This window comes from Panthera tigris, chromosome C2, assembly GCF_018350195.1.
Source record: "Panthera tigris isolate Pti1 chromosome C2, P.tigris_Pti1_mat1.1, whole genome shotgun sequence".
Classification (NCBI taxonomy): domain Eukaryota; kingdom Metazoa; phylum Chordata; class Mammalia; order Carnivora; family Felidae; genus Panthera; species Panthera tigris.
In genome coordinates this window covers 27,346,765-27,374,514 of record NC_056668.1, presented here as the reverse complement: position 1 = coordinate 27,374,514, position 27,750 = coordinate 27,346,765, and the positions used below count along the sequence as shown (strand labels likewise).

Sequence of the window (27,750 nt, the reverse complement as noted above, 5' to 3'; positions counted from 1 at the left end):
AAATCTTTCTGCTTCTTTCTGGATTCTGCAGTTTCGTTGCTATATAAAAAGCCTTCTTTCACCCAAAGTATGAGTTTTCTGCAATAGTTTCTTAAAGCATTTTTCTTAATAAATTTTTATTTTATGAATTCAGATGTACACACTATAGTTAACTCTGTAACATTTTATTTGGGTTTTCTACATTCTCTATTAAAATTTTTTATTATATTTTTCTTTTTTGTACTAGCTTCATCACGTTTGATTTTATGCTTATGTTAGTTTTAATTTCTATTTTTTTTTGTACTCAGGTGTAGTTTACATAGTAATTGTTCCATAAGAGTAAGTTAGAACTTGAAAAACATATGAGCCTAGCCCCTTTTTTTGGTAGTAGATTTTTTGATAATTTTTTTGGTTCCTTCCACAGTGATTGGCCTGTTAAAATGTTCTGTTTTCTTGGCAGTTGATTCTAATCATTGTCAACATTCAGTATTAATTCACAAAATGTGTATGTAGCACAGCACTAACATATGATCACTGCTTCTGTCTTTTCCCCTAAATTAGATGTAGTATATTTTTAAGTCTTATTTTTTTTAATGCTTAGTTTATTATCAATGAGGAAAAATGAGGAAAAAGGTGTATATGTCTCTATATCTATATCTATATCTATATGTCTATATATCTATATATATTCTCTATATCTATATCTGTATCTATATGTCTATATATCTATATATATTTCGGTATATTTTTATTACCAAAAAAAAATCTTTATTGGGTTTATTTTATATTAGCTTTTTGGCCATGAGAAGTTTTTCAACTCTGTGCCTTGTTCTATATAAGGACTTATTTATGTATTGTGATTAGATCAATTTTAAATGTTACATATATTTGCTAGTGGTAAAACCATATGATGAAATGTTTTTTACTGATAAAAAGATAATTTGGTGAATAAAACTTCTATCTGGGTAATTGAACTTGTTAAGGTTTAATCTCTTAATTAAGAAGAGTAACCAGCTCAGTCAGTCATGGTTACTGTATCAACCACAGATCCTTCCCCATGGGAGTCTGCCCCCCTATAAACACATAATATAAGAGTTAATAGGCAGGCAGACCTGGAAGAATAAAATGAGGAAAGATGCTTACCTGGGTTCTTTTCCCAAATGGACTTTGTTATGATTAGTTTCCACTGTTAATAGAAAATCCCCGAATATAGTGGTTTAAAGAGAGGCATTTTTGTCATGTAAAAATGAAATTCAGAGAAAGGCAGTACAAGACTGCTATGATGAGCAAATATGAAAGCCAGAAGGAAAATATTCACACAGTACTTGTTGCTTGTATGTGTATGTGTACAGTGGGTGCAGTGGGTGGGTCATATCATAATTATAATCAAAGGATTTATATACTTTTTTTTCATTTACTTTGAAAGACATTAAAAATTTTTTGCCTTTTTTTTTTTTTTGGCCTGTATCTATTTCAGTGTCCTAAAGATTTTAATGAAGTACTAACACTTCTGTATTAATGAAACTTTTTTCTTTTAAGTTATTTTATGGCTTCATAACAGTTGTTCCTCGTTGACATAATTTTATCAGTTCTTTTTATTTTTGAAATGCCTGTTATTATTACCCCTTTGTTTACTCAAAAGATATAAGAATATATCTATTATCACAACATAAAACATGCCAAAAAGTACAGCTCATGAGTGTGCAGCTCAGTGAATTACCACAGAGAGGACATGTCCGTGTAACTACCAGTCAGCCCTAGAACATTATAGTACTTCAGAAGCTACTTTTGTTTCTCATTCCTGTCACCACTACTTTCTCCCACTACCCAAAAGCAGACATTATCAGGACTTGTAACAACATAAGCAAGTGTACTTAATACACTTGGAATCTTGTAGTACAGTTCCTTTTTCGTCTGGCTGCTTTTATTTAAGAACGTGTTTGGAGCTTTAGCTATGTTACTGACTGTAGTTTATTGATCTCATGGTATCCCACTGTATGCCAGTACTGTAAGTTTTTTACATCCTGTTGATGGGCATATTCAAGATGTATTTATTATCTGCTTATATCAAGGTTTTGTCTTAAATCTAATGTATGTAGCTGGAAAAATGATGGACTGAGTTTCTGCCTTACCGGAGCTTATCTTTTAGTGGGGAAGCCAACACTAGTTAGAATTTTAATCAGTATGATCAGGGAGTGGTTTAACTTGGAAAAACATACAATGGGAAAACAGAGCTGGTATCTAGAGGGGGCTTCTTCGAGAAGTACCTCCAAATAGTCCAAAACATAACATTTTGACTAAGGCATCTTTTTTGCACTGACTTGAATTACCATCTTTATTACGTATTAATACGTAATAATCCACTGATGTATTTTTCTGTTTTTGAACACTACACGTATGTACATTACGGGTCATTTATAATATATTTTGATGTTTTGTAGGAAAAACACTTTGTTGTTTTTGTTTTTTCATAAATGAAAAGTTTGGCAAGTCTCTCTTTTTTTGGATGATTTTAGAATCACTTGCCACCTCTGTCCCCAAATCCTTTCAGAATTTGATTGCACTTGCATTATGTTTATGATGAATTTAGGGTGAGATGGATAAATAACTTTTTTTTACTATTTTCAGTCTTCCCAAAAAGAAACGTGGTATGACTCTTCATTTTTAGTCTTCTGTTATGTCATTTAATAAGGTTTTCTAATTTTACTTTAGTAATGGTCTTATACCTTTCTTGTTTATTCCTAGATGTATAAAAAATGTTTGTTTTTATGAATTGAATCACTTACCCTACTTTTTCTATCAGTTTATTGGTATGATAGGTAATGGGAGAGCTAATTAATTTTATTTGTTTATATTGTATCTAGTTACCTTATTGGACTCTTCATGTTTTTTACTAATAAATTTTTACTTGAGAGTCTTATAATTATTTCAGTATACTCTCTCTCAGTAATTATCTTATTATTGGCATAATTTTCATTATACTTTTTATTTCATCACTGTTTTTATTTTGTTGACCAGACTTTTCATAATATAGTTAAATACTAAAATAATGGTAGTAAGCTTCTTTGCCTACTTTGTGATTTTAATGGAAGTGTCTCTAGTGTTTTGTTTTCAAGCATGATGTGTAGTATTGGTTTTTTTATAGATTTCCCTTTACAAATTAAAGACATTTTCTTAAATTCATAGTTGAGACTTTCTTCTAAACTGGTTGGTATTGGAAATTAGAAATATTCTAATGCATCTGTTTGAGATGTGAACAGATTTTTCTGTAATTAACCCTTGGAATGTAAAGATTTTAACATTTACCATCCCCTCTTTTTTAACCATTGTAAACACTTTTTGTATATTCTTTTTATACACAGTGTAGTTTATCAAAAATGGATGAGTGTTGGCATCTGTGTTTATAGATAAATTGATCTATAGTTTTTTAAAATATTTTTTAATACTTTATATTCATATTATTCTGGCCTTGTGTAATCATTAAGGAGACTTTGCCCTTTTCTTGGGCTTCGGAGGACTTTAGATAGAGACATCATTTGGTTCTTGAAGATATGACGTAACATCACATCTCTAAAACGGTGTGAACCTGATTATTGCATACAGATCTTGGGCAACTATTCCAGTTTTTCTCCAGTTTTACTGTGTCTCTTCAAGAACTTGGTACTTTTTCTACCTTTTAAAGCAATTCTGGCCATTTCTATTTTCCTAGATGATTATCTGTTTAATCAAAAACTTGTAGTTTATTGGCATACAGCTATATCTATTATTTTTAAATAAATTTTAAAGCTTTTTTTTTTGTATTTTTGATATTGTCACCTTTTTAATATCTGGTGTTGAATTTTCTCCCATACCTTGATATTTCATCCATCTTTTTGGAAAGAAAAGCTTTTGACTATTTCTTATCTAATTGCCACATTATTTTATTTCTTCTATCTTACTTTAGTTTCTTCCCCCAGCCCCGCCATCCCCCAGCTTCTTGAAATGTGTTTTTTCTATAGTGGTTAAGTTGGAATTTTCCTTTGACTAGTAGTCTGGCTATGTCCAATAGTTTTTGATATCTTATGATCCCAATTATTAATATAATTTTGAATCCTTTGGCCCAAGAATAATTTGAGACTATCTTTTTACCTCCTAAGAGTTTAGTTTGGGAGTTGTCCTTTTTTTAAAATTTTTTTTAAATGTTTTATTTATTTTTGAGAGAGACAGAGACAGAGACAGTGCAAGCAGGGGAGGGGCAGAGAGCTGGGGAGACACAGAATCTGAAGCAGGCTCCAGGCTCCAAGCTGTCAACACAGAGCCAAAGGCAGGGCTCTAACCCACAAACTGTGAGATCATGACCTGAGCCGAAGCAGGATGCTCAACCGACTGAGCCACCCAGGTGCCCCGGGAGTTGTCTTTATTTTTAATTCCTATTTGTATTGCATTGTGGTCAAATACTATAGCCTATATGATTATAATCCCCTGGGATTTGAAGTAGGTTTTCTTCAATTTTTTGGTACATGTCAGTTTTTTAAAAAGGAGTCTATAAATATATAATTTATACACACACATACACGTATTCTCTCTCTAAAGTCACCTAACCTTATTTCACAGATAAGTGCATTAAGACTTGGAGAACTTTGTGACTTTTTTTATGTCACAATTAATAAATGGTATACCTAGCTTTTGAACCTTAGTCTAACTGATTTTCCCTTAGATCTTACTGCCTCGAGAATATATTGTATATTTGGTATCTTCTGATGTATGTATATAGTTACATCAAAATAAAGTTTATAAAAATTACACATTTAGAATATTTTATAATATGATTTAGAAAGGTAGAAAAAGTCTAGGTAGAAATTATTTCGTCTTTGGAACTGAAGATTTCAAAAGAGAGAAACTAGTCTCATTGAAGGGTCATCTGTAGATAGATGGGAAACAAACAAGAAAGGACATTATACATGTAGAGAACCTAAGAAACAAGGGCATGTGTGCATCTGTGGGGAAACCAGCCTAACCTAGGTTGAGAGAAGTCTTTGTTCAAGAGTCATAGGAAATAAGACCGAATAGGTAACTTTGGACCTGATTAGTAGGACCATGTTAAAGGTCTGGTGAAAGATAATTTTAAAAATTATTTACAAAGCAGTTCCATCACCTAATGACCAGTATTAACATTTCATTTTGTATTTGTGTAGTGGTTTCATTGCAGTATCTGTGCTAATTAATTGCCTGCACAGGCAGCCAAAGTATGGAAAGGACAAACGTTAATTCTAGGGGAGTATTTCGAGGCAGTAGTGTGAATAAAATTGAACAACTCAGCAGTGTTAACTTTACTTATAATGATATGATGAAGAACTCTGCTAAATATACCGGCATTGAACATCTGTTGAAAATTTGAAGAATTAAATATGATTGTGGTATATTTTAGACATCAGAAAACCTTTTTAGAAGGCAGTTTATAAATAAACAAAAATAATTGATAATTATAAAAAATAATCTGTGCTGGTAAAAAGTGTTTTATGTGTTTGAAAAATTACTTGTAGAAATTTAAATGTACCTTACTACGTCTTCTGGATTCAACATCTATAGATTGTAACTTTGGCATTTACTTGTGAAAATTGGGATAATCTTAAATAGAACATCAAGAGATAAACATAATCTTAAAATAAAAGGGGGATATATATTCCACCTCACTAATAGAAATCTCTTTACTCTCTATGAAAAAAATACAGCCTCTATTTTGAACATATGTAAAAATATACATAACCATTTAGTATTATAACTCCTTATCTCTAAACCAACAATATTACTTTAAGAGACTCAACATACAGATTTCTTTTATTTTGGTCATACTAATTTTGACCTGAAATGTTTGAATATTCAAAAGAACTTTTAATAGTCTGTGACAGTCATTGTCTGAGCACCATGATAAGAAAGAACAGTTATTAATGGTTTTGTTTTACATTTATTCTCAAAATCAGTACAGTTTGGTTAGTAAATGAACATGTGCCCCTTTTTTCATATTGGGAAAATGGGAAGATTTTAGAGTTCTAAGCGAAGCTTCTGTGTGCCAGTTAGGTATACAGTGAAGTAAGCCTTAATAATCTTACATGTCAAAATATATTTTTATGGCTATTTTTAACCACAACAGCAAGACTTTAACATAGCGTATATAACCAAAAAAAGCACAATGTATTTTAGCCATAAAATAATAATTCTTTTTATAATGCTAAATATATAGAAAAGACTTATTATTGCCTTCCCTTTAGTGAAATATAAGAATGCATGACTAGAATATTTCATTTAATGTTTGTCCGTTATATTTTCTCCCTTTCTGTAAAATATAGTGTAGTATCTGGATAGCCAAGAATTGCTTAAGAAAGACATGCATTAAAAAAAAACTTTTCTAATGGAATGGATTTTTTATAAAATATTTTACATGTGGCCCCAAAATGTTTTACAGTTAATAGAGCTAGGATTTAGATAAAAGTCCAATATTAGTGAAATTTTTAAAAGTGTGATTTTTAATCATATGTGTTTCTTATATACAACAATATTTGATGTATAACCCTACCCTTGTTTCTGTATGAGCAAATATTTTCCAAATGATTGCTCATGTGTAGAAACATGTATCAGTGTTTATTATTTCCCATTATAATTAGTTGTAAATTCTGAGATGTTCCTATTTATAAAGAAAAAGGACGCTCAAGCATTAAGGTAATAATAGTGATAATATTCATTAATTATTACACTAATAAAATTCAGATTTTTTTTTAATTTGTTTTTAATGTTTATTTACTTTTGAGACAGAGAGAGACACAGCATGAACGGGGGAGGGGCAGGGAGAGAGGGAGACACAGAATCAGAAGCAGGCTCCAGGCTCTGAGTCATCAGCCCAGAGCCCGATGCGGGGCTCGAACTCGCGGACCGCGAGATCGTGACCTGAGTTGAAGTCGGATGCTTAACCGACTGAGCCACCCAGGCGCCCTGAAATTCAGATATTTTTGAAGCAACAAGGAATTCATTCTGTGGTAACTACAATCTCAGGGCTTGCTTTTTCATTATTTTGGGGCTCTTTAGCTAAAAGTTAATTGCAGTGGTATTATTATGCATATAAGAGCCAGCCATTTTCTTTCAGATATGGGTATTTCAGGAAACTGTATTTCAATTCTAGAATTTGGGATATTCAAGATACACATGAAACTGATACTAGAAAGCACAGGGTAAGAGATCCCTAGTATCTCAGTCTTATGATGCCTTTGAATAGACCAGACTCCAAACAGTTTTACACTAGTATTCGCATAGTAAGCTTAGGCGTATTGTTCAGTTTAATAGTTCTCTGCATTAAAACAAAAAACTATTTATTCAGTGAAAAGATGAGGGCGTATATGGTCAGTTTTAGAAAATTCTTTCAACCTGTGGAATACGGGACAATATTTGTAGATGTACCATGTGCCACCTTGTTGGTAATACTTTAAAGGAAGAAAGTGTATCTGAACACAAGAACATGTAGAGCTGTAATATTGAACGATTTTAATTACCATAATTAATCAAAATTGGCATTTTGTTACATTTTCTAGGCAATTAAGTTGGAGTATTCAAGATTGGTTAAATTGGCCCAAGAAGACACCCCACCAGAAACAGATTATCGTTTACATCATGTAGTGGTCTATTTTATCCAGAACCAGGCACCAAAGAAAATCATTGAGAAAACATTGCTAGAACAATTTGGAGATAGAAATTTGAGTTTTGATGAAAGGTAATTTAAGAAAATTAAAATGTGAAATATCTAACGTATTGTTAAATTGTCTTTTTAAAATTGCTTTTAGTGCAGTTTCTAAATGTTTATTTTATACATATTCAAAGAAAGACCTATTTCATAAATACAGCACAAAACTTAGACTTCCCTTAATTTTGAACAGTTGTTTTGGAATTTCTCTGGAGTTTATAGTCATAACCTTTAGAAGTTTGAGCTGAAAATAATTTATATTGTTTTAGTACATTTTACTTGTTGACCAAGATACTGAGCTAAGCAACATAAAGATGTACAGAAGAATATAATGTAAGCACTACCCTTTGGGGACTTAATATTTTAGGGAAATAAAGAATTTCTAGTCTCTGCACTATGTATATTTGGAGTGAGATAGTTATTTATTGTGGGAAGCTATCCTATAATTTGTAGGATATTTAGCAGTGTTCCTGACCTGTACCTGCTAAATGTCGGTAACGCCTCCCTCAAGAGGTGACAACCCAAAGTGTCTCCAGATGTTGAGAGATAACCCCTTGAAGAGCAAAATTACCCTCATTTGAGAATCACTAGAGAAAAGTATTTAACCATATATACTAATAAAATAAAATAGTTAAATGTCCTCTGACATCAAGAGAAGCCTTAAAATGGTTAAATTACAGTTCACCCTTGAACAATGTGGAGATTAGGGGCATTGACCTCTGTGCAGTTGAAAATCTGCACATAAAGTTGTGTAACTTTTGACTCTGCTAAATTTAAACTGCTAATAACTTCCTCTTGACTGGAGGCCTTACTGATAACGTAAACAGTCGATGAACACATATTTTATATGTTCTATGTATCAGATACTGTATTCTTACAATAAGGTAAGCTAGAGGAAAGAAAATGTTACTGAAATCTTAAGAAAGAGAAAACACATTTACATTATTGTAGAAAATCTGTGTGTAAGTGAACCCATGAAGTTCAAACCCATGTTGTTCAAGGATCAACTGTAGTTTGGTTTACCCAAAAATGTTTTCTTGTGAAAATTCCTATAAACTATAATTTTTGGCTGAAGTTGGAAAATTAAAATACAATCTAGTTAAAATGAATACTATTAAAAAATTTAGGCCTCAGGTAAACATCAAAGTATTAGAAGTTATTTTATTTTTATTTTTTTAAGTTTGTTTATTTATTGTGAGAAAGTATGGAAGGGAAAGAGAGTGAGGGAGAGTGAGAGGATCCCAAGCAGGCTCCACACTGTCTGCGTAGAGCCCAATGCAGGGCTTGAATTCACAAACTGTGGTGATCATAACCTGAGCTAAAATCAAGAGTTGGATGCTTACCTGAGCCATGGAGGCATCCCAGGAACTTATTTTAGAATACAGAATCGTTTATGTTATCTTGGGGTTTGTAGTCCATTTTAATTCTGAAATAAATTATTATCCTTTCTTGAATATCTCAAAAATACTGAATTAAAAATCTATGTGGCAGAGAAGAAAATGAGGAAAACAAAGCATCTAGGATTAAATTCCTGCTTCACCATGTATCTGCTGTGAAATGTAGGATTAAGTGAAGTAATACAAGTAAATGGTTTTGAACAATATTTGATAGATAATAAAGTGCTCATTGAATGTTGACTGTTATATTTTATTTGTAGTCGTAGGAGCATCATTTATTTTACATGTAACCACAAAGAGCTCAGAAATATGCCAGATTATGACCCTTATTATTTGGGCTGTTGGGAAACCATGTTCCAGTGAATATACGCTATTGAATTGGGGGCAAATATTAATGGGGTAATCACATTCACTTTCACTCTTTTGTAGTTATTTGTCCTGAGGACTGCAAATTCATCAGTTCGTTTTGATAACCTGATTTGTCTTATACTTGAAAAGTTAAGATGCATGCGATAGCTAAACATACTCTGCAGAGATTTCTTTAACAATGATTCTGATCATAACATGTGCAACAATGTCTCTATTACCTGAAATGATAGGCACAGTTTAGATTCTTTTTTGCTGTTCATGAATCATGCCATTTGAAATGGGAAGATGAGATTTAATATCTCCTGAGCTTGCTTAATATATATATATGTTATAAAAAAACACATTTCATTTGTTTTTACTTATACAATATGTATTAATAAAATGTAATTTAAAAGCCATTTGTAAATATAACATGTAAATTTGAGGTAGCATTATTGATGCTGTCTACTTTATATACTTTGTAACTATCCAGTCCAACATTGATCCAAAAAACATTTTCAATTAAACTTATTTGAGAGTTGCTTCCTCAAAAAGTATTGCTTAGTGACAGTGGATTTTATTTTCACGTATGTTGGGTAGTTTAGTTTTGTGTCATATGCTTTTCACTTTTTGTGAATTTCACTTTTGATTTACGAATATATTTCTTTTATTTGAAGGTGTCACAACATAATGAAAGTTGCTCAAGCCAAACTTGAAATGATAAAACCTGAAGAAGTAAACTTGGAGGAATATGAGGTAATGTGCCTTTTGAGAGGTTGAACTGTAGATTGAGGAATTTCGGTAGTTCACTGACCTTTCTTTCATTTCCTCACCACTGAGCACATTTCATTATTGGACAGTGTTGTACATGTGAGAGAACATGCATGAGTGCTCATATCGTGCTTGTGGTAATTTTTGTACACAAAATTCTTTGTGTTAACTTTGGCTTTAAAATTAATACTGTTTTTTTTTAGTTTACCAATTCAAACACCCAGTATTTCTTTAGACTTTTAAACTTAACTTTATACATTGCCTTTTTAAATTTACAAATCTAGTAGGTTTTTAAATTAATTTACTTTTGAGAGAGAGAGAGTGTGTGTATATGAGTATGAGCAGGGAAGGAGCAGAAAGAGAGAGAGAGAGAAAGAGAAAATACCAAGCAGGCTCATAAGGGCTTGATCTCACGAGCCATGATATCATGACCTGAGCTGAAATCAAGAGTAGGACGCTTAACTGACAGAGCCACCCAGGCACCCCTATCTAGTAAATTTTAAGTTGATTTCACAAGTGCCTTTGATTAATTTTGGTCACATTTACAAACTTAATGACTTCACGTTCTCTTAAACAATTATTGTAATTCACCACATTAACATACAGGAGGAAGGATATAGAAAAATAATCATTTTTGAAAAAAATCCTGAGCTAACCTGAAATACAACTATGATAATCTACTAAAGAGTGTCTCAAAAAAAACAACAAAACTGCGGGGCGCCTGGGTGGCTTGGTCGGTTAAGCGTCCGACTTCGGCTCGGGTCATGATCTCACGGTCCGTGAGTTCGAGCCCCGCGTCGGGCTCTGTGCTGGCAGCTCGGAGCCTGGAGCCTGTTTCGGATTCTGTGTCTCCCTCTCTCTCTGCCCCTCCCCTGTCCATGCTCTGTCTCTCTCTGTCTCAAAAATAAATAAACATTAAAAAAAAATTTTTAAAAAAACAACAATAACAAAACTGCATAGCAAAAATCATATGGAACTATGGACATTGAAAGCTTTCCTTTTGTGATCAGGAAAAAGACAGGGATGTCTGCAACCACCACTGCTATTCAGAATTGTACTAGAAATTCACATGGGCAGCAAGGCAACAAACATAAGCAAAAAGTAAAAGATTTGAAAAGAAGAAACAAAGCTATCATTATTTGCAGATTTTACACCTAGAAAATAAAAAATCTACAGATAAATTTATTAGAACTAATAAAACAGTTTTCCAACAGGCAGAACTTATGTCACATACCAATTTCATTCTTTTATCCCAGCAACAGATAATCGGAAAATGAAATTTTAAGAAAATGACACCATTTACAATAGCATCCAGAACTATAGAATAACTAGAAGTAAATTTAACAAGAGATGTGCTTGACTTTAGGAGGCATTAAAGAAGACCTAAATAAATGGATATACATACTATGGAAAACTTAGTATTGTAAAGATGTCATTTTTTCCCCAGAGTAGTTTATTGATTCAGTGCAGTCCCTGTCAAACTTTTAGCAGATTGTTTGATGGAGCTTGATAAGCTGATTCAAAATTTTTACGAAATGTGGACATCTCAGTCTAGCCCAGACATTCTTGAAGAACGTAGGATGGCTCATTCTACTAGAAATCAAGAGGTACCATTCTTAACCGTTATGCTTTATAATAGTAATAGCATAAGGGTAGGTAACTTACAACAAGATAGCAGAAGAGAAGATCTAAGAACATGCACATAATATATGCCAGAGATGACAAACAAGTGGGTTGGTTACTCACTCTACCCTGTCCCCAAGATTCAAGTTACATGAAACTTGATTTTTAATTAGGATTTGCCTCTGCACTCCATCCCCAGGGTTGCAACATTAGATTCACTTTAACATATTTTTGTTCTGAAAACTTCTCATATTTTTAACTGCAGAGCCATTAAATCTTACAGGTATTTATAGGACATGGTTTTAGATTCTGTGTATCCCATATATCTTTATCCTGCTCTGAGTCATGAGTCAGCCAGCCTTGGCCCACAGACCAAATCCAGCCTACCACCAGGTTTTATAAATACAGTTTTATTGGAACACAACTACAACTATTTGTTTATGTATTATACATGAGTGTTTTTACACTACAGTCACAGAGTTGAATAGTGACAACAGAGACTACATGGCCTGCAAAGCCTAAAACACTTACCGTCTAGGTCTTTACAGAAGAAATTTACTCACAACTCCTCAGACATTTCTAATGACAGTAGAGTGGCAATTTAAATACTTTCCCAGAAAAGCTAACTTCACACTTGTAGGACAAATTTTATCTTTATGTTATTAAGGTCTACTAATACTGTAAGATTATGCCTCAAAAAATTAAAATTAAAAATTAATTTATATTCAAGGAGAGTATAGTTGGTCAACTGGTCTATATGTTTCTTACTTTCATTTGCTTATGTAATATGTATATAAGAGCTTTAATACTTTTATTATCAGTATCTTAGTTTAAATCCTATATTGAATTTGGTTATGGTTTTCCTTGAAAAAATTTTTTAAATAAATTAAAGAAAAATCCTGATTTGTTGTCTTGAGTTAGAGGGTGTCAGTTCTGAATTGTTTAGTCCTATTATATGCCCAGTAATTGGTTTTTTTGGAGGAAGGGACAGCTGAAATGTGACATGCTTGTATGTTTTTCACCATACCTCAGATGAATAAACTCAGCTACCACATTTAAAATAAAATTTAACCTAAATTTGGCAAAAATAAAAGGTTAAATAAATGCATTACACTGTCTTTCTTTTAGTTTTTTAATATTCTTCATCAAATAATAGTCTTCAGTGTTGATTCTGTTAGAGTAGTAACTTCATTTACCTCCTACATCCAATTGTGATGTACATCTGTAATAATATCTTAATAATAATATGCCTTTAGACAGAACAGTTTTTGAAAGAGAGAAAACCTGGTTGATTATCTTGCCTTTGCATTTCTGTTATCTTTTAGTGAATCATTGTTATTTCATTGTTCGTTAATGTCTAGTAATTTTTACATTTATTATTATAAATGTAAGACCACTAATAAAGTGGTCTTGTGTATCAGAAGCTAAAGTTTTGATTTAGGTCTTATTTATCTTAATTTTGATTTCTTTGCTTCTATTACTTTGAATAGTTGTCAGAATAACACATTGCTTTATGAACAGTTTTCATTGTAGTTTTAATATCTTACTTTGTATATTTTTAATATTTTCTTTCACCTACAGGAGTGGCATCAGGATTATAGGAAGTTCAGGGAAACAACCATGTATCTCATAATTGGGCTAGAAAATTTTCAAAGAGAAAGGTAAGGCAGAATGGTCAAATATGAAAAGCTTAATTTTTGCATTTAATTCTATTCAGATATGACCTCATCTTTAGAAAAGGTTTTATTCACTGTACATATTTTTAATAAACTTTTAATTTTAGAAGTTTTATCTTTATAGAGAAATTGTATAGTTGGTACTGGAAGTTTCCATATACCCCACATACTTTCCATTTTCAATTAAATCTATAAGGTTGGCATTAGTGTCTTTGTTTTTATTAGCTCTCACATTCTACAATTGAAGTTTAGGATGGAATAGGATTAGATTAAAGCCTAGAAGTTTGCTAGCGACCAAACGAGCTGGTAGCCCAACACACAGAACTCTTTGTATACCATAATATCTGCCTTTAGTCTCCAGCCTTTTTCATATTCTTTCTGAGTCTAATTTTGACTTCAAAGCAGAGACAGTGTTTCCAATGTCCCTTTGTCCAAAGTTTCATTACTATAAAAACTATAGCTATAGAAAATTGATCAGCTGTCTTCTAAGTATTATGACTACAAACACATTTTAGATCATTTTTCATTTAAGGTACAGATGATTTTAAAGGAGTTTCTACTTCTTAAACTATATTATTTTTTTTATTTTAATTGTTATTAAGAACAAAGGATAAATATTGATTTATTTACTTATACACTGATTTGCATTTACTTATTCACATATTTCTTAACTCATATCCTTTAATATTAATGTACTTGACTAGTGATTTTTTAATATATATATTAAAATATATTAAATATTTATTTAATATATTTATTTAATATAATATTAAATATATTTATATTTAATTATATATATTTAATATATAAATATATATTAAATATTATATTTAATTATATATAAATATATAATAAATATAATATTTAATATAATATATTAAAATATATATTAGTGATTTTTTATATATATATAAATATATATATATTTAAACATGGTAATTTATTTTATGTGATTGTTTAAATACATTGCTTAAAAATGTTCAAAAGGCATTTTAAAAAACATATTTAAAAAATAGATATTTCTAACTTATTGGTGAATCACTGAAAGTAAGCAAGTCGCCACACGTTTTTAAACCATTCCTGAAACTATTACCTTACATCATTTTTAAATTACAAAACACGGATATTCACTGTGTAATATAACACACTGCTTAGTAGTAAGATTAGTTTCCTTCTAATGTATACTTACAGGGATTATTAATTTGTAGGGTCCGGCAAAGTTATTTAAACTGAGCTGATATAAACTTAAAAACTAGAACGGTAAAAGGAGTTGAAATCAAACACTATTCACCTATGAAACTAGTTGTAGAGTTAGTTTGTCTAGAAAGCATTTGTAAAATGTCTTAATCTAATCTGTATTAAAATTTCTATTTCAACTCCAATATATAAACATAAGTTATATTTTTAAATCAGTAGAGCTTATGTTTAGCATAAAATAAACCACAAGTTGTCCCCCAGATTTCTTAAGCATGTTTGTGTCGGCCCTACAATACATTAGATAAATGAGACAAATGAGTTTTCTTGCTTTGTTTTTGAGAAAAGGGGGTAGAGGGAATGGAATCCACATAACTTTATTTCATTTAATAATTGTGTATCTAAAATTAATTTACAACTGTAGACTTTTGAGTAGAACAAGTATACTGAGAACCAGTAGGCATTATTTGTAGATTTTTTTTACTTCCAATCTCACAGCGAAGTCTAAAGTCAATAGGTAAAAAATTATTAAAAAGTTAAATTCTAATCACTAATTACACCCAAATTAACCTTGAAAAGGCAGCATTAAGAGTAGTTAAAAAATGGAAATTAGTTACAAAGGAAATAAAGGGCAACAAATACAAAGAAGAAATTGTCAAAGACAGAATACTCTAATGAACTTAAAATTTAAACGAATAATAGACTTGATCTAATCAATAACGTGAAACATTTTTTTCAAGCCTCAGTCTGGTAATAATACGGTTTGATAGGCTCAAGGAAGTGAAAAATTAATACTCAGGAAACACTATATGAAAATAACCAATTAACAAATTTAATGCTCAAAAGCAATTACTGTATTTCAAAAAATATTAAAAACTAGCTAGTCATTTATTTTGAATCTTTTTACAGTAGCAAAAGTTCCTCTGAAATTTAAGATATTTGAAAACAAATAATTGAACTCTGGGACAAAAATCTTCTTTGTATCACCTATGAACTTCCTACTTGAAAATCTAAGTATACTGTTACTGAAAAACATAAAGACAACAAAAGTCTCTGTTTTGAGACCACACTAGACTCATTTATCCAAATGACAAAGATCTTAATTTAAAAGAAAGTGCTGTATTTTCAATACTCTGTAATAATGTATTCAATTAAAAGAGTTATTGAATTCCTTCTTTTCTTTCTTTTCTTTCCTGGTTTTATGTAACATACAGGAAACTCTCACTGCGATATTGATGCAATTTTGTTTTTAAATGACAGCACAGACTATTACTTCTAGAGCTGTGCTGTCTATCCAGCCTGGTTGCTACCAGACAAATGAGACAATTTAAATTTAATTAATTTTCCAACTAAAAATTCAGTGTCTAAGTCATACTAGCCACATTTTGAATGTTCAGTAGCCAGCCACCTGTGGCTAGTGGCTACCCTGTCAGCCAGCACAGACACGACACTGCTGTCTTTGTGGAAAATGCTGGTGGCCCTTGCTGCCCTGTTTGGTGGACAGTGAGCACTGCCATCACTTCTACACTTAGCAAAGGTTAAAAGTTACACAGAATTAAAAAACACTGTTAATACTTGGACACAAGTCATCATGTAATTTATAAGGTGATTCACTTTGGTCACTGAAATAGAGAACTATTTTGATAAGTAGCTCCATTTTATGAGTTATTTTATTTCGGCCACAGTTATATTTCTTTAATAGGAATATTCAAGTTCACTTTAAGATAGCTGAGATTAGTATTTCTAAGATAAATAGTAATGTGATCTTATAAGTGGACAGAGTAAGATCAAGAAGGCATTTCCATTTTATAGATAAACTAGGCTCCACAGTAATTGCATCCACAGATGCAGTAACTTTTTCAAGGTCACACGATTAACTAGGGAGAAAAAAATTGAAATAGAGATCTGTATTCTTATAAAATTTAATGAAATCAGGTGAGTATTCTTTGGTAAGAATTAAAAAGATGAAGCTGTCACTTTTTTGCTCTCTGCATTAACTTCTTATATTAGCTTCTCTTGGTATGTTCAAAGTATGTTCAAATTTCATAATTTGCTTATTCTCAAATATATGCTTATTCTCAAATACATGCTTATTCAGAAAGTGAATATTCTGGTGTAGCAAATGTTTATTAAATTGGAAAGGTCAACTAGAAAATTAGTTAATGGTGACAAATAATATTTATGGAATATTACAAGAAGAAATGTTAATTTTAACACTTTAAATATAGTAGTTACCACAGCTAGTCGGTTAGAAAATATTGTCAAAAGGTTCTGTCCAACTTTTTTTTTTTTTAAATAAAAACACAAAACTTGAAAACTTTGAATGAATACTGATTGATAGGCCATTGTCAAGTCTGTGAATAGTGAAGTGAAATCATGTTTTTAGGAACCACAATTTTATAATAGTACAAGTGAGGATCAAAAGCGTCTGCAGGGTACATGGTCTTATTTTACTTTAAAATAAGAATGTGGTACCTGGACTGCTGAGTCTTACTGTGATTTATTTGAAGATATGTTTGTAAGCACTTTAAAGGTTGATAAAATATGGAAAATGTGTACTTCAGTAGAAAATTGGAACAGGGCCACAGTTTCAGAGCTATTCTTAGAGAGGTGACTCAGGTCTTGAAGGCCAGATGTGAATGTCATTCAGTGAGACTCTTTAATAGGAAACTTAATAGCTATAAAAGAGAAGGCAGATGTGCCAGCAGACTAATTTAGTGGTGTAAAACAGTATTTAATGTTATTATCACTCCCTTCTTTTCTTCTTTCATAAATAAAACTAAAAACCTTTACCTGAGGTTATGTTTATATTTTTTCAAACTAAAATCCCATATTCTTAAGTTTTCTCAAAAACAAGTTCCTGGGAGAAGCCTTTTCAAAAAAGTGTATGAAATAACTTATTTTTTATGAAATAGTTTCAGGTGTGTCATATGAGAAGCCATTAATGTGTACATTAGTTTCCAATTCTACATTTATATTCAAAGTACAGAATTGATTTATATTTAAGCACATGAAATTAAATAATAAAAACTTAATGTAACCTGGAGTTTTAAAAGTGTTTCTTTATAATATTTCGCCTTTTAGAATGTTACATTTTTCTGAATTAATCTATAAGAAGGTATGTTGTAACTGGAAAAACTGGCACAAAGGAGACATCTTAGTATCGTTCATATTTCAGTTATACAAATATATAGCTATATTTATTTCTTACCCCATATTGAGAGAGGATAACTGTTTTAGAGGTAAATAGAATCCTCAAACATTTTTACCCTCCTCCCTTTCTAAAACTTAGTTTGAACTTCGTAACATATAGACTTATGTTAATGTAACATTATTAATATTACTTGGTAAACTTTTTATAAAAGACCGACCCGCCAGCTGTTATGTTCCTACCCTCTTCTTTGTGTGTGTATTCCACCAGAATGTTCAGCTGTAGAAGCACTTTTTTTTTCCATTTCTACTTCCCCATTTCCTTTGGATATTCTCCCCTCTTCCAATTATGTTATTCTCCGTGATGAGAACCATGGGTGCACACGGAAAAATACCTGAATAGTCACTGAATGAAACACACGATGTTTGTGATAAAGAAGCAAAGTAATCTGACCCTTTCTTCAAACAAAAATGACATTATGTTGTTAAAAAAAAGTAGATTCTTGACTTCCCTATCAGTCTAAATGGAAGACATCAGGGAATCAGGAGAGAGGAACTACCTGAATTCAATAATTACGGGCTTTTTCCTCCCAGTCTTTCTTAATTCCTAGCTCCATTAAAAAATTTTTTTTTCAATGTTTATTTTTAAGAGAGAAAGAGAGACAGAGTACGAGTAGGGGAGGGGCAGAGAGATGGACACACAGAATCTGAAGCAGGCTCCAGGCTCTGAGCTGTCAGCACAGAACCCGATGCAGGGCTCGAACTCAGGAACTGTGAAATCATGACCTGAGCCGAAGTCAGACGCTTAACTGACTGAGTCACCCAGGTGCCTCTAGCCTAGCTCCATTTTTTTGTTTTTGTTTTTGTTTTTGTTTTTTTACTTTATGACATAACTATCTCCTGATCTCAGATGTGGCTGTTGCTAAAACAGCTTTTAGATGATACATTTATTGTAATGTTCTGGATAATCAAAATTTAAATGTATACTTAAGCATTTTATAATTGTAGTTGACTTTTTTTTTTACAAAGATTAAATAATGCCTTGTGTTTCTTTTAATTTTTAAGTTATATAGATTCCTTGCTGTTCCTTATCTGCGCTTATCAGAATAACAAAGAACTCTTGTCCAAAGGCCGATACAGAGGACATGATGAAGAATTGATATCACATTATAGAAGAGAGTGTTTACTAGTAAGTTGAATGTACTTAGGAGGTCATGTTTACGTTATTGTTTTGTCTTACACTGAACAGATTTTCCAGACTCCTATAGAAGTGATTGACTATAAACTCTGATGAGGAAAGTATCATGATGATGACATCATCATGATGTAATCTGGGTATAATCGCTTAAGATGCAGGAATGCACTCAATTCTTTATTATCTTTTCTCTTTATTGGTCCTAAATATTGCAGGTGGTAACCAGAAATGTTCTTAATATAGGATCAAAATGATTACTTTTATATTTTGGTTTCTTCATTATTCTACTATTCCCTTTTTTGGTGAGAGAAGGGGGGACTGCACAGGCCATGAGCAATTATTATTCCAGAAAAATAATAGATTTTTCTGAGTTTTTTAAAATACAGTAGTAAATTTGGTGTACATAGTGTTAAATGATTCATTGTAATACAGTATCCTTTTTTTCTCACCTAGTCATTGGTAGTTTTTTTTCCTCAAATATTTTCGCTGTCTATGTGCAGAAATATTACTGTTGTTATATAAACTTTAAAAAAGTCTTTTTAGCAGTTTTGTAGCACCAAATTAGTTTCTAAAGGTCTGGAGTACTTTGTTAATATTTCTCAAGTCAGCTAACCTTGATGTATGAGATCACAAATTCCATCTTTATACATTTTTCTGATTAAATTTAATTCTTTTTTTTTTAATTTTTTTTAACGTTTATTTATTTTTGAGACAGAGACAGAGCATGAATGGGAGAGGGTCAGAGAGAGAGAGGGAGACACAGAATCTGAAACAGGCTCCAGGCTCCGAGCTGTCAGCACAGAGCCCAACGCGGGGCTTGAACTCACGAACCATGAGATCATGACCTGAGCCAAAGTCGGACGCTTAACCGACTGAGCCACCCAGGCGCCCCTAAATTTAATTCTTAGTTAACTATTAACATCATTCTGTTACATACTGTGAACACCTAAGCTGCAATTTTTTTTTTTCCTGTGCAAGGAGAAATATATATGTATATATACACACAAAGATATTCAAGGGTATATGATTTTTCAACCTATATAAGTTACATGATTTAAGTATACTTTAAAAAACTTTAAGTGGTATGCTGATAAAATGTTTTCTTGCAGTAGAACTACATAAGCTACTTGTAATCTTAATATGTCTTTAGAATTTTCAAATGAGAATATTAGATGACGATGATCTTACTATTTTTCTCTCAGCTGCTTTTATTGCATTTGAGTATATTTTAGAACTTGAATTGTTAGTGATTAGCATCCATTGAGGATAGTTCTTAATTTGGCCAGTTTCAAAGGTTTTTAATCATTCCCCAAGAAGGAAGACCTGAATTGTGTATATTTTAGATTTTAAAAATGCAGAATTGTATATATTTATATATTTAATGAACTAAAGCAATTTTTAATGTAAAAATTGAAGGCTTGGGATATGGCAATATTTTGGTAAAGCTATTTTAAATATAAATATAGCCAAAACGTGATGGTTATTTTAAAACATGAAAAAAATGGTAGAATGTTTCACCCCATATTATACTAAACCATTCACACCTAGTTTGGTGTTTCATAGGGATTTAAATGACACTGCATGAAGGTTATTTTAGTGTTCCTTTCAGGGTTTTTCATACTGAGTATTTGCTGAGTGTCATATTTGAGGGATACAGAGACATTTAAGACCTGTTTATTTGCCATCCCCTAAGAACTCAGTCTGTACCATAAATGATTTTTATATTCCAGATTAAGTGTCTTTATAAGAAATATGCAAAATAATATGCTTGTAGTTGTCAAGGAGGACCTTAAGGGAAAAGTTGAACACTGATCTGGATCTTGATGGACAAATAGGATTTTTATGCCTTGTAGAGAAGGCAGAAAAATGTTCCAGCCAAAGGGACACCATATGAAAAGACCTGGAAAGTATACAACAGAAAATGAAGATAGATCCACTGGGGCTAGATTCCGAGGAGCAGGGTTAGGTGCAAGTGATGAAGCTAACAATACTTGTTGATGTCAGCCTATGTTGAAGCTTATGCAGCATTCTCATGTACCCTTGTAAGTTTGAGTAGGTTTGGCTTGGTCACATTTGTTGTCAGAAAATAAATCTGGCTGTAAGTAGTGTACTAGATGGCGGACTGGAAAGGAGTAGAGATTGAAGTCTTCCCTAGAGAGGGAAGAAGGAGAGAGCCTCAACTAAGACAGAAGTGCAGTGGGTATGAAGAAGAGGGCATAAAAGATGGTGGAAGAAGTGAAATCAAGGGACCTGGTAACGATTAGATGAGTAGAAAGAAGGAAATAGGGTTGTCAAAACTGCTTGACTTTACAGTTTTGTGTTTGGCTTTGGGGAATCTAAGATGACGAATAAGTTTGGCTTTGGGTGTACTATGTTTAGGTTGTTTTCAGATAACATTAATTTCAGAATGGTAGTAGCTATTATAAGTTTGAATGTGTATTGTAAAAATTATGCTAGATACTTAAAGTCTTCTCTTGTTTAATCCTCTCAACCACTGTCTAAAAAAGGTGATATTTCATTTTGCATATGAAGAAACTGAAGCTAAGAGATTGCTTATTTACTCAAGCCACTGCTTAGTGGCTGAGTTAGACTACTAACATAAGCCTCTCTACAAAATCAAGATATAAATTACACAAGAATGATAAAATATAAACATGAGAAATAATATAATTTTTATTTTGTAATTCAGCTTAACTATGAATATTTCAAAATCATATCTATCATGCTCTAAATGTTAAGATTTCACCTAAACCCTTAAATACTATAACTTTTACTATACCTATAATACCTTATCTGTTTCTTAAGTCTATATTTCTTACCTCATGAATTTCTGTCTTCTGCTATCAAGGGTCAGCACAACTGGCCTGTGCTCTAGCCTGTCACTTGTTTTTGTAAATAAAGTTTTATTGAAACATAGTCATACCTTCTCATTTGCATATTATGTATGGCTGTCTTTGTGTAACAATGGCAGAATTTAGTAGTTACGACAGAAACTGTATCGCTGTCAGAGCCTAAAATATTTCCCATCTTCTCCTTTACAGAAGTTTGCTAATCTCTGCACCAAATTGTAAACTCTGTGAGAATTTTCTGTATTAATCAGTTGGGTTCCTCTGAATCTAGAATAGTCTCTGGCATATCTCATGTACTCAGTAAGAATTTTTTGAAGGAATAATGAGCTAATTGATTACCTTTAAATTTTAGATTCAAGAAATATAACAGTACTTATTCAATTGGCATTTATGGAGAAGATGATAAAGTGTTTTTCAAAGATAATATGGAGTCTGAATTTTTTTTTTTTTTAATTACTTTGATGGCACACCAAATTTAAGAATTGGGGAAATTTCACCTCTGGAGAATTAAAATATGGTGCCTGTAGTGATAATCAGAAAATTATAAGCTGAACATGAACTTTAAAAACATGACAACAGTATTTTCCCCATTCTTTTTGTTCTTGTTTCTGTTATTCTCGTATGCACAGCTTTTTCTAAGAGACTTCATGCTAGAACAGATAGAGATTGTTTTTCCTGATTGCCATTTGTTCTAATACTGTTTGTGAACATACTTTTTCTGTTGTCTTCAGTATTAACACAGGATTTTTATTTAGTTAAAAACAAAACTTTTTCTTTTTCTCAATGCATTAAGAAATTAAATGAGCAAGCTGCAGAACTATTTGAATCTGGAGAGGATCGAGAAGTAAACAATGGTTTGATTATTATGAATGAGTTTATTGTCCCATTTTTGCCCTTGTTATTGGTGGATGAAATGGAAGAGAAAGATATTCTTGCTGTGGAAGACATGAGAAATCGATGGTGTTCCTATCTTGGACAAGAAATGGAATGTAAGTTTAAACAGTGCTAGTGGACACTTCAGCTGGGATTAACTATAGTTGGAATTAGATGTTATTTATTCTTGTCATTTTTTATATTATTTTTACATTCATGTAAAAACATTATATTACATTATAGTATTTTTATAGTATTTTTACATTCATGTCATTCCCTTTTTTTTCTATTTACAAACCAAGTGCACACTGCCTTGCCATTTATATTTTACCTCTTTCCCCCAAATGGTAATACATATTTTGAAATGAAACATTAGTTGAGTACACTCTAATAAATTATGTTGAAGATGATGATTTCTTTCCCGCTCTGTCTTTAGCTATATCTAATTGTTTGTATTTACAGCAAACCTCCAAGAGAAGCTGACGGATTTTCTGCCAAAACTGCTTGATTGTTCTACTGAGATTAAAGGTTTCCATGAACCACCGAAGTTACCGTCATATTCCACACATGAACTCTGCGAGCGGTTTGCCCGAATCATGTTATCCCTCAGTCGAACTCCTGCTGATGGAAGATAAACTGCACACACTTTCCCTGAACACACTGTATAAACTTTTTTTAGTTCTTAACCCTTGCCTTCCTGTCACAGGGTTTGCTTGTTGCTGCTATAGTTTTTAACTTTTTTTTATTTTAATAACTGCAAAAGACAGACAGACCATAGAGACTTTAGCCAGACTGCAAACAATAAAGCTGAGAATCGCATGGCGCTCAGACTTTGTTTTAACCAGAACTGATGTACAATTACAAATCTGATTGGTTTCATTATGGCAAAGCCATGCTTTTGCCACCTTTCTGTTACAGTATTACTTTGCTTTTATCTTTTCTTTATCTACAGCTTTCCATTCAGTCTGGATCCTTCCATGACTACAACCATTTAAGTGTTCAGCACTGTGTACGATACATAATACTTGGTAGCTTGTAAATGAAATTAAAGAATAAAGTTTTATTTATGGCTACCTATGTGTTTGTAAGCAGGTATATTGTATATTAGTGTATCATTTTAATTATATAAAAATGAATTTTGTCTGGGGATTGTTTAAGATTAGGTGGATAGATGAATAGATTAATACAAACTTTTAATTTGTCTCTGTAGCACATTGGAAGTTTACTAAGTATTGACACTTAAATATATCTATATTTTTGACTAAGTTGTTAAACTTAGTATGGCACCTAAACCTGTTTTGAATTCACATCAGGTTTTCACTGAAGTGAACGGCTGATACTTAAGTCAACCACACTGAAACTTTTAACTTTTCCTTAGATTAACCTTTTATTTTTTTATGTATTTACAAATAATATAGCAAGGTGATTATTTCAAGAGATACCAGAAAAAAAGTACTTGAATAAGGGCTATTTAAATAGTGAAACTTATAAGAAATCTGTATATGTGTATACACACACACACACACACACACACACACACACACACACACATTCTTCATAATGGAGGACAATGTTTTGCATTATATAATCATTCTATTTTTGTAACTTGTATACCACTTTAATTGAAAATGTTCTCTACTAATCAATGCTGTGAAATGAAGTTGATATTGTTGAACTAGAAGTTATGAGTATCTTATCTGCTTTTATTTTCCTCCTTTTCAAAAAGAAAAAGCTGTAGAACATTTTGTAGATGGAACTGCTGTTTAAGATTAATGAAGTAATATTGTGAATGAAAATCGATGCTTTAAAGGTAATCATGTTACCAATAACCTATTTTTGAATTTATAAAAATTTCTTTATAAGTGATACTTTGTTAGCATAGTAAAATATATCATTATACTATGTGTATGTTTGTTATAGCGTCACCAAAACTAGAACTCTTTATAAGTGCCTCTGATAAAAGATCCCAGATAGAGGAAGAAGAAAATATTAAGTTACTGTATAATGTTCCTTATCAAGATATCAATGCACTACTAAGGTATTAATGACAAGGAATTGATACCATTTCTGTTTTAAGGTTAGATTTTGCCTGCTGTAGCTATCAAAATGTGTTTTGGTTTAGATTTTAAATTCTCCACTGAGCAGAATTGGTATTCTACATTGGTTTTCAAGTCCTGTCCAAAGTTTAAAAACTCCGTATGTATCATCAAAGCATTTGTAAACTGTCTTCAGTATTTTATAATATTCTACCATAATGGTAAAATTGTTTGTGTTTATGTGTATAATTGACCACTGAGACACAAAGTGCTCAAACACCATACGGAAATTACTCCCTTCACAAGGCACATCCAGGGAATCCTATGTGGCTCTTGTGCTGAAGGTAAGTATTATTTTTGTATTTACTTTCTACTTAAAATCCAGTTTATTCATTCTTGGTAGTGAATCTGAAGTACTCTTTTAAAAATGACCTTTTTCAAGACCTGGGGAAACAACTTGTTTTTATATCAATAAGTTTCAGTCTAGTCTAATCTAGAACCATGGCACTAAATAAAACTATTAGTAACATTTTATGCACCTTCAGTTGATGCTGTTTAATTTCCATTTACTTATGACCCCTTGTTTGTTAGAAGCTTGTGAGTATTTCCTGCACTTGCAATTTCAAGGAAGTAACTAAGGATTTCATTTTCTTAGTTTTATATTAATTGAGACTAAGGTGGACTTTCTCCTCCTATACCTAATTCTCCAGAGTTCAGTGTCTTTGTCATCCCCCAAAAAGTGTAGTCACACAGGTGCTTGCAGACAGTGAGTAGGGATCCCCTGTGTAGTCATTTTTTTTAATTTATTTTACATCATTAATAAGATCAAATATCATTTGTTATACCCATGATAACTTCATCCAGAGTATGTAAATTAGTCTCAGGGCTGCCATAATAAAGCAGTACAGACTTGGTGGGTAGTTTATAAAACAAATCTATTTTCTCACTGTTCTGGAGTCTAGAAATGTAAGATCAATGTGTAGGCACGTTTAGTTTCTCTAGAGGCTTCTCTCTTTGGCTTACAGACAGCCTTCTTGCTGTGTCCTTACGTGGCCTTTGCTCTATGCACATACACATCTTTGGTGTCTCTTCCTCTTAGAAGGACACCGGTCCTACTGGATGAGGATGCCATCCTTACAACCTCATCGACCTCATTCAGCCTTCTTTAAAAGTCTTGTCTCCTAATACAGTTGCGTTGAGGGTAGCGGCTCCAACAAACGATTTTGGAGGTTGGTGACACGATTCAGTCCACGGAATATGATGGCCCAGTTTATATATACCTCCTTTCCAGACGCAGAAGTATGATTGTTAGCCTCTTCCCTTTAACCTCAAGATTATGATGCAAATATCTATGGCTCTGCTGTTAGATCTACTTACTGTTTTCTTTTACTTTCACCATATCCTAAAAACTATTTTGAAGTTATAAGAAACCAAGTTAAGAATTGCTCACAATGCATTCATCTATTCCGTTCAGTGTGTTTTCATTGAACAAATCTTGGTTGAAAGAATGCAATACTCCATGTTGATTTGCCCTTTATTATGTGGGGTTTTATTCATCATTTTCACCTAAATTTATACCATGGATCTGGTTTCTGTTTTGCTAGTGTTTTATTCTTACCTACTCGACTTCCCTTTTCCATCCCCCATTCCACCCCCAGCCTGGAAGTTAACTACTGTCAGCCATTGTGGCCACATATTTTTCCATGTTTGGATAGTGTTATGCAGTATATACACCTAAGTGTGGGGTTTTTGAGGGGAGCAGAAAGAGAGAAGGTCATCTATTATATAGGCCTTTCTCCTCCCCACTCCTGTATTTCTGGCCTCCAGTTCCTTCTTTTTCTAGTGGGCTTTTTAGAAATGGCAATAATAAAATAATAAATAATGTGACCCTAATAATAAAAGTATTTGAGTCCTGATTGAGGGAACTGTATACACAGTTGAATACATACATGTATATACATCGGAATTTCAAATATCCTGTTCATTCTATATACGGTTTTTCTCAATGGCTGTTTCAAACCACTACCATTCTCAACCTCCTATTCAATGCCAGCTCCAGTAAAACAGGATGATTTTTCCTTTGCCTTACCAAGAAAATGGGGCTATTGGGTATGATACCCTTCAACTTTTAACCTCTGTAACTGTACATTTACACTTAATTATTATTAAGTAACCAAGATGTAATAAGGAAATGGATATTGATAACCCAGTGTTATGAGAAAAATATAAAATACAAAAAATATATAAAATGTAAAATGAATTTATATGGTTAAAAGTACATCATTTTGGGGGGGGGGGGCATATTTGCTCTTCTGTAGAATTAAAAAAAGCTCACTCTTGGCCTTATAGCAGCCCACAGCCTGCACAGTTTTTCCTTTATCAAATGGTTCTTACTTTTTCAGTAATTCAGAGCGAGTCTAGTATTCTTAATCCTGATTGTGCATCAGAAGCATATGAGAAGTGTTCTTTTAAAAAGGTTTCTAGGGGCACCTGGGTGGCTCAGTCGGTTGCGTGTCTGACTTCAGCTTGGGTCGTGATCTCACAGTTGGTGGGTTCGAGCCCCACGTCAGGCTCTGTGCTGATAGCTCAGAGCCTGGAGTCTGCTTCGGATTCTGTGTCTCTCTCTTTTTCTGCCCCTCCCATGCTCATGCTGTCTCTGTCTCTCAAAAATAAACGTTAAAATAAATAAATAAAAGTAAAAAAGGTTTCTAGGTCATATCTATCAGATTCTTAAGAGACTTTTAAAGTGAGAACTAGTTTGAGAACATGTGGTAGGTGTTTCCCCAACTTCATTTTTCTAAGAATGAACTCTGCCCTTAGAGACTGAGTCCAGCTACAGTAGGGTGGAAAAATTTGCTTTTTGCATTCTTGTATGTCACATGAAAAGGCAAGGGATTTAAATTTGCTGATGGTCTCCTCAGCCATAGAGCATGCCCATTTTTGTATGTGCT

The 27,750-nt window shown here is 32.4% G+C and overlaps 1 protein-coding gene across 7 annotated transcripts in view; it reads left to right on the top strand.

The window, feature by feature from the left end:
* Positions 1–23,836, top strand: part of USP25 (ubiquitin specific peptidase 25) — a 148,729-nt gene extending 124,893 nt beyond the window's left edge. For all 7 annotated transcript variants that reach the window (XM_042956528.1, XM_042956525.1, XM_042956526.1 and 4 more), the window contains 6 exons: positions 7,539–7,717; positions 10,110–10,188; positions 13,408–13,487; positions 18,912–19,035; positions 22,684–22,879; positions 23,226–23,836. In XM_042956528.1, the coding sequence (XP_042812462.1) occupies positions 7,539–7,717; positions 10,110–10,188; positions 13,408–13,487; positions 18,912–19,035; positions 22,684–22,879; positions 23,226–23,398 (831 nt within the window). In that variant the 3' untranslated portion in view covers positions 23,399–23,836. The remainder of the gene's footprint in view (positions 1–7,538; positions 7,718–10,109; positions 10,189–13,407; positions 13,488–18,911; positions 19,036–22,683; positions 22,880–23,225) is intronic.
* The last annotated feature ends 3,914 nt before the right edge of the window (positions 23,837–27,750 follow it).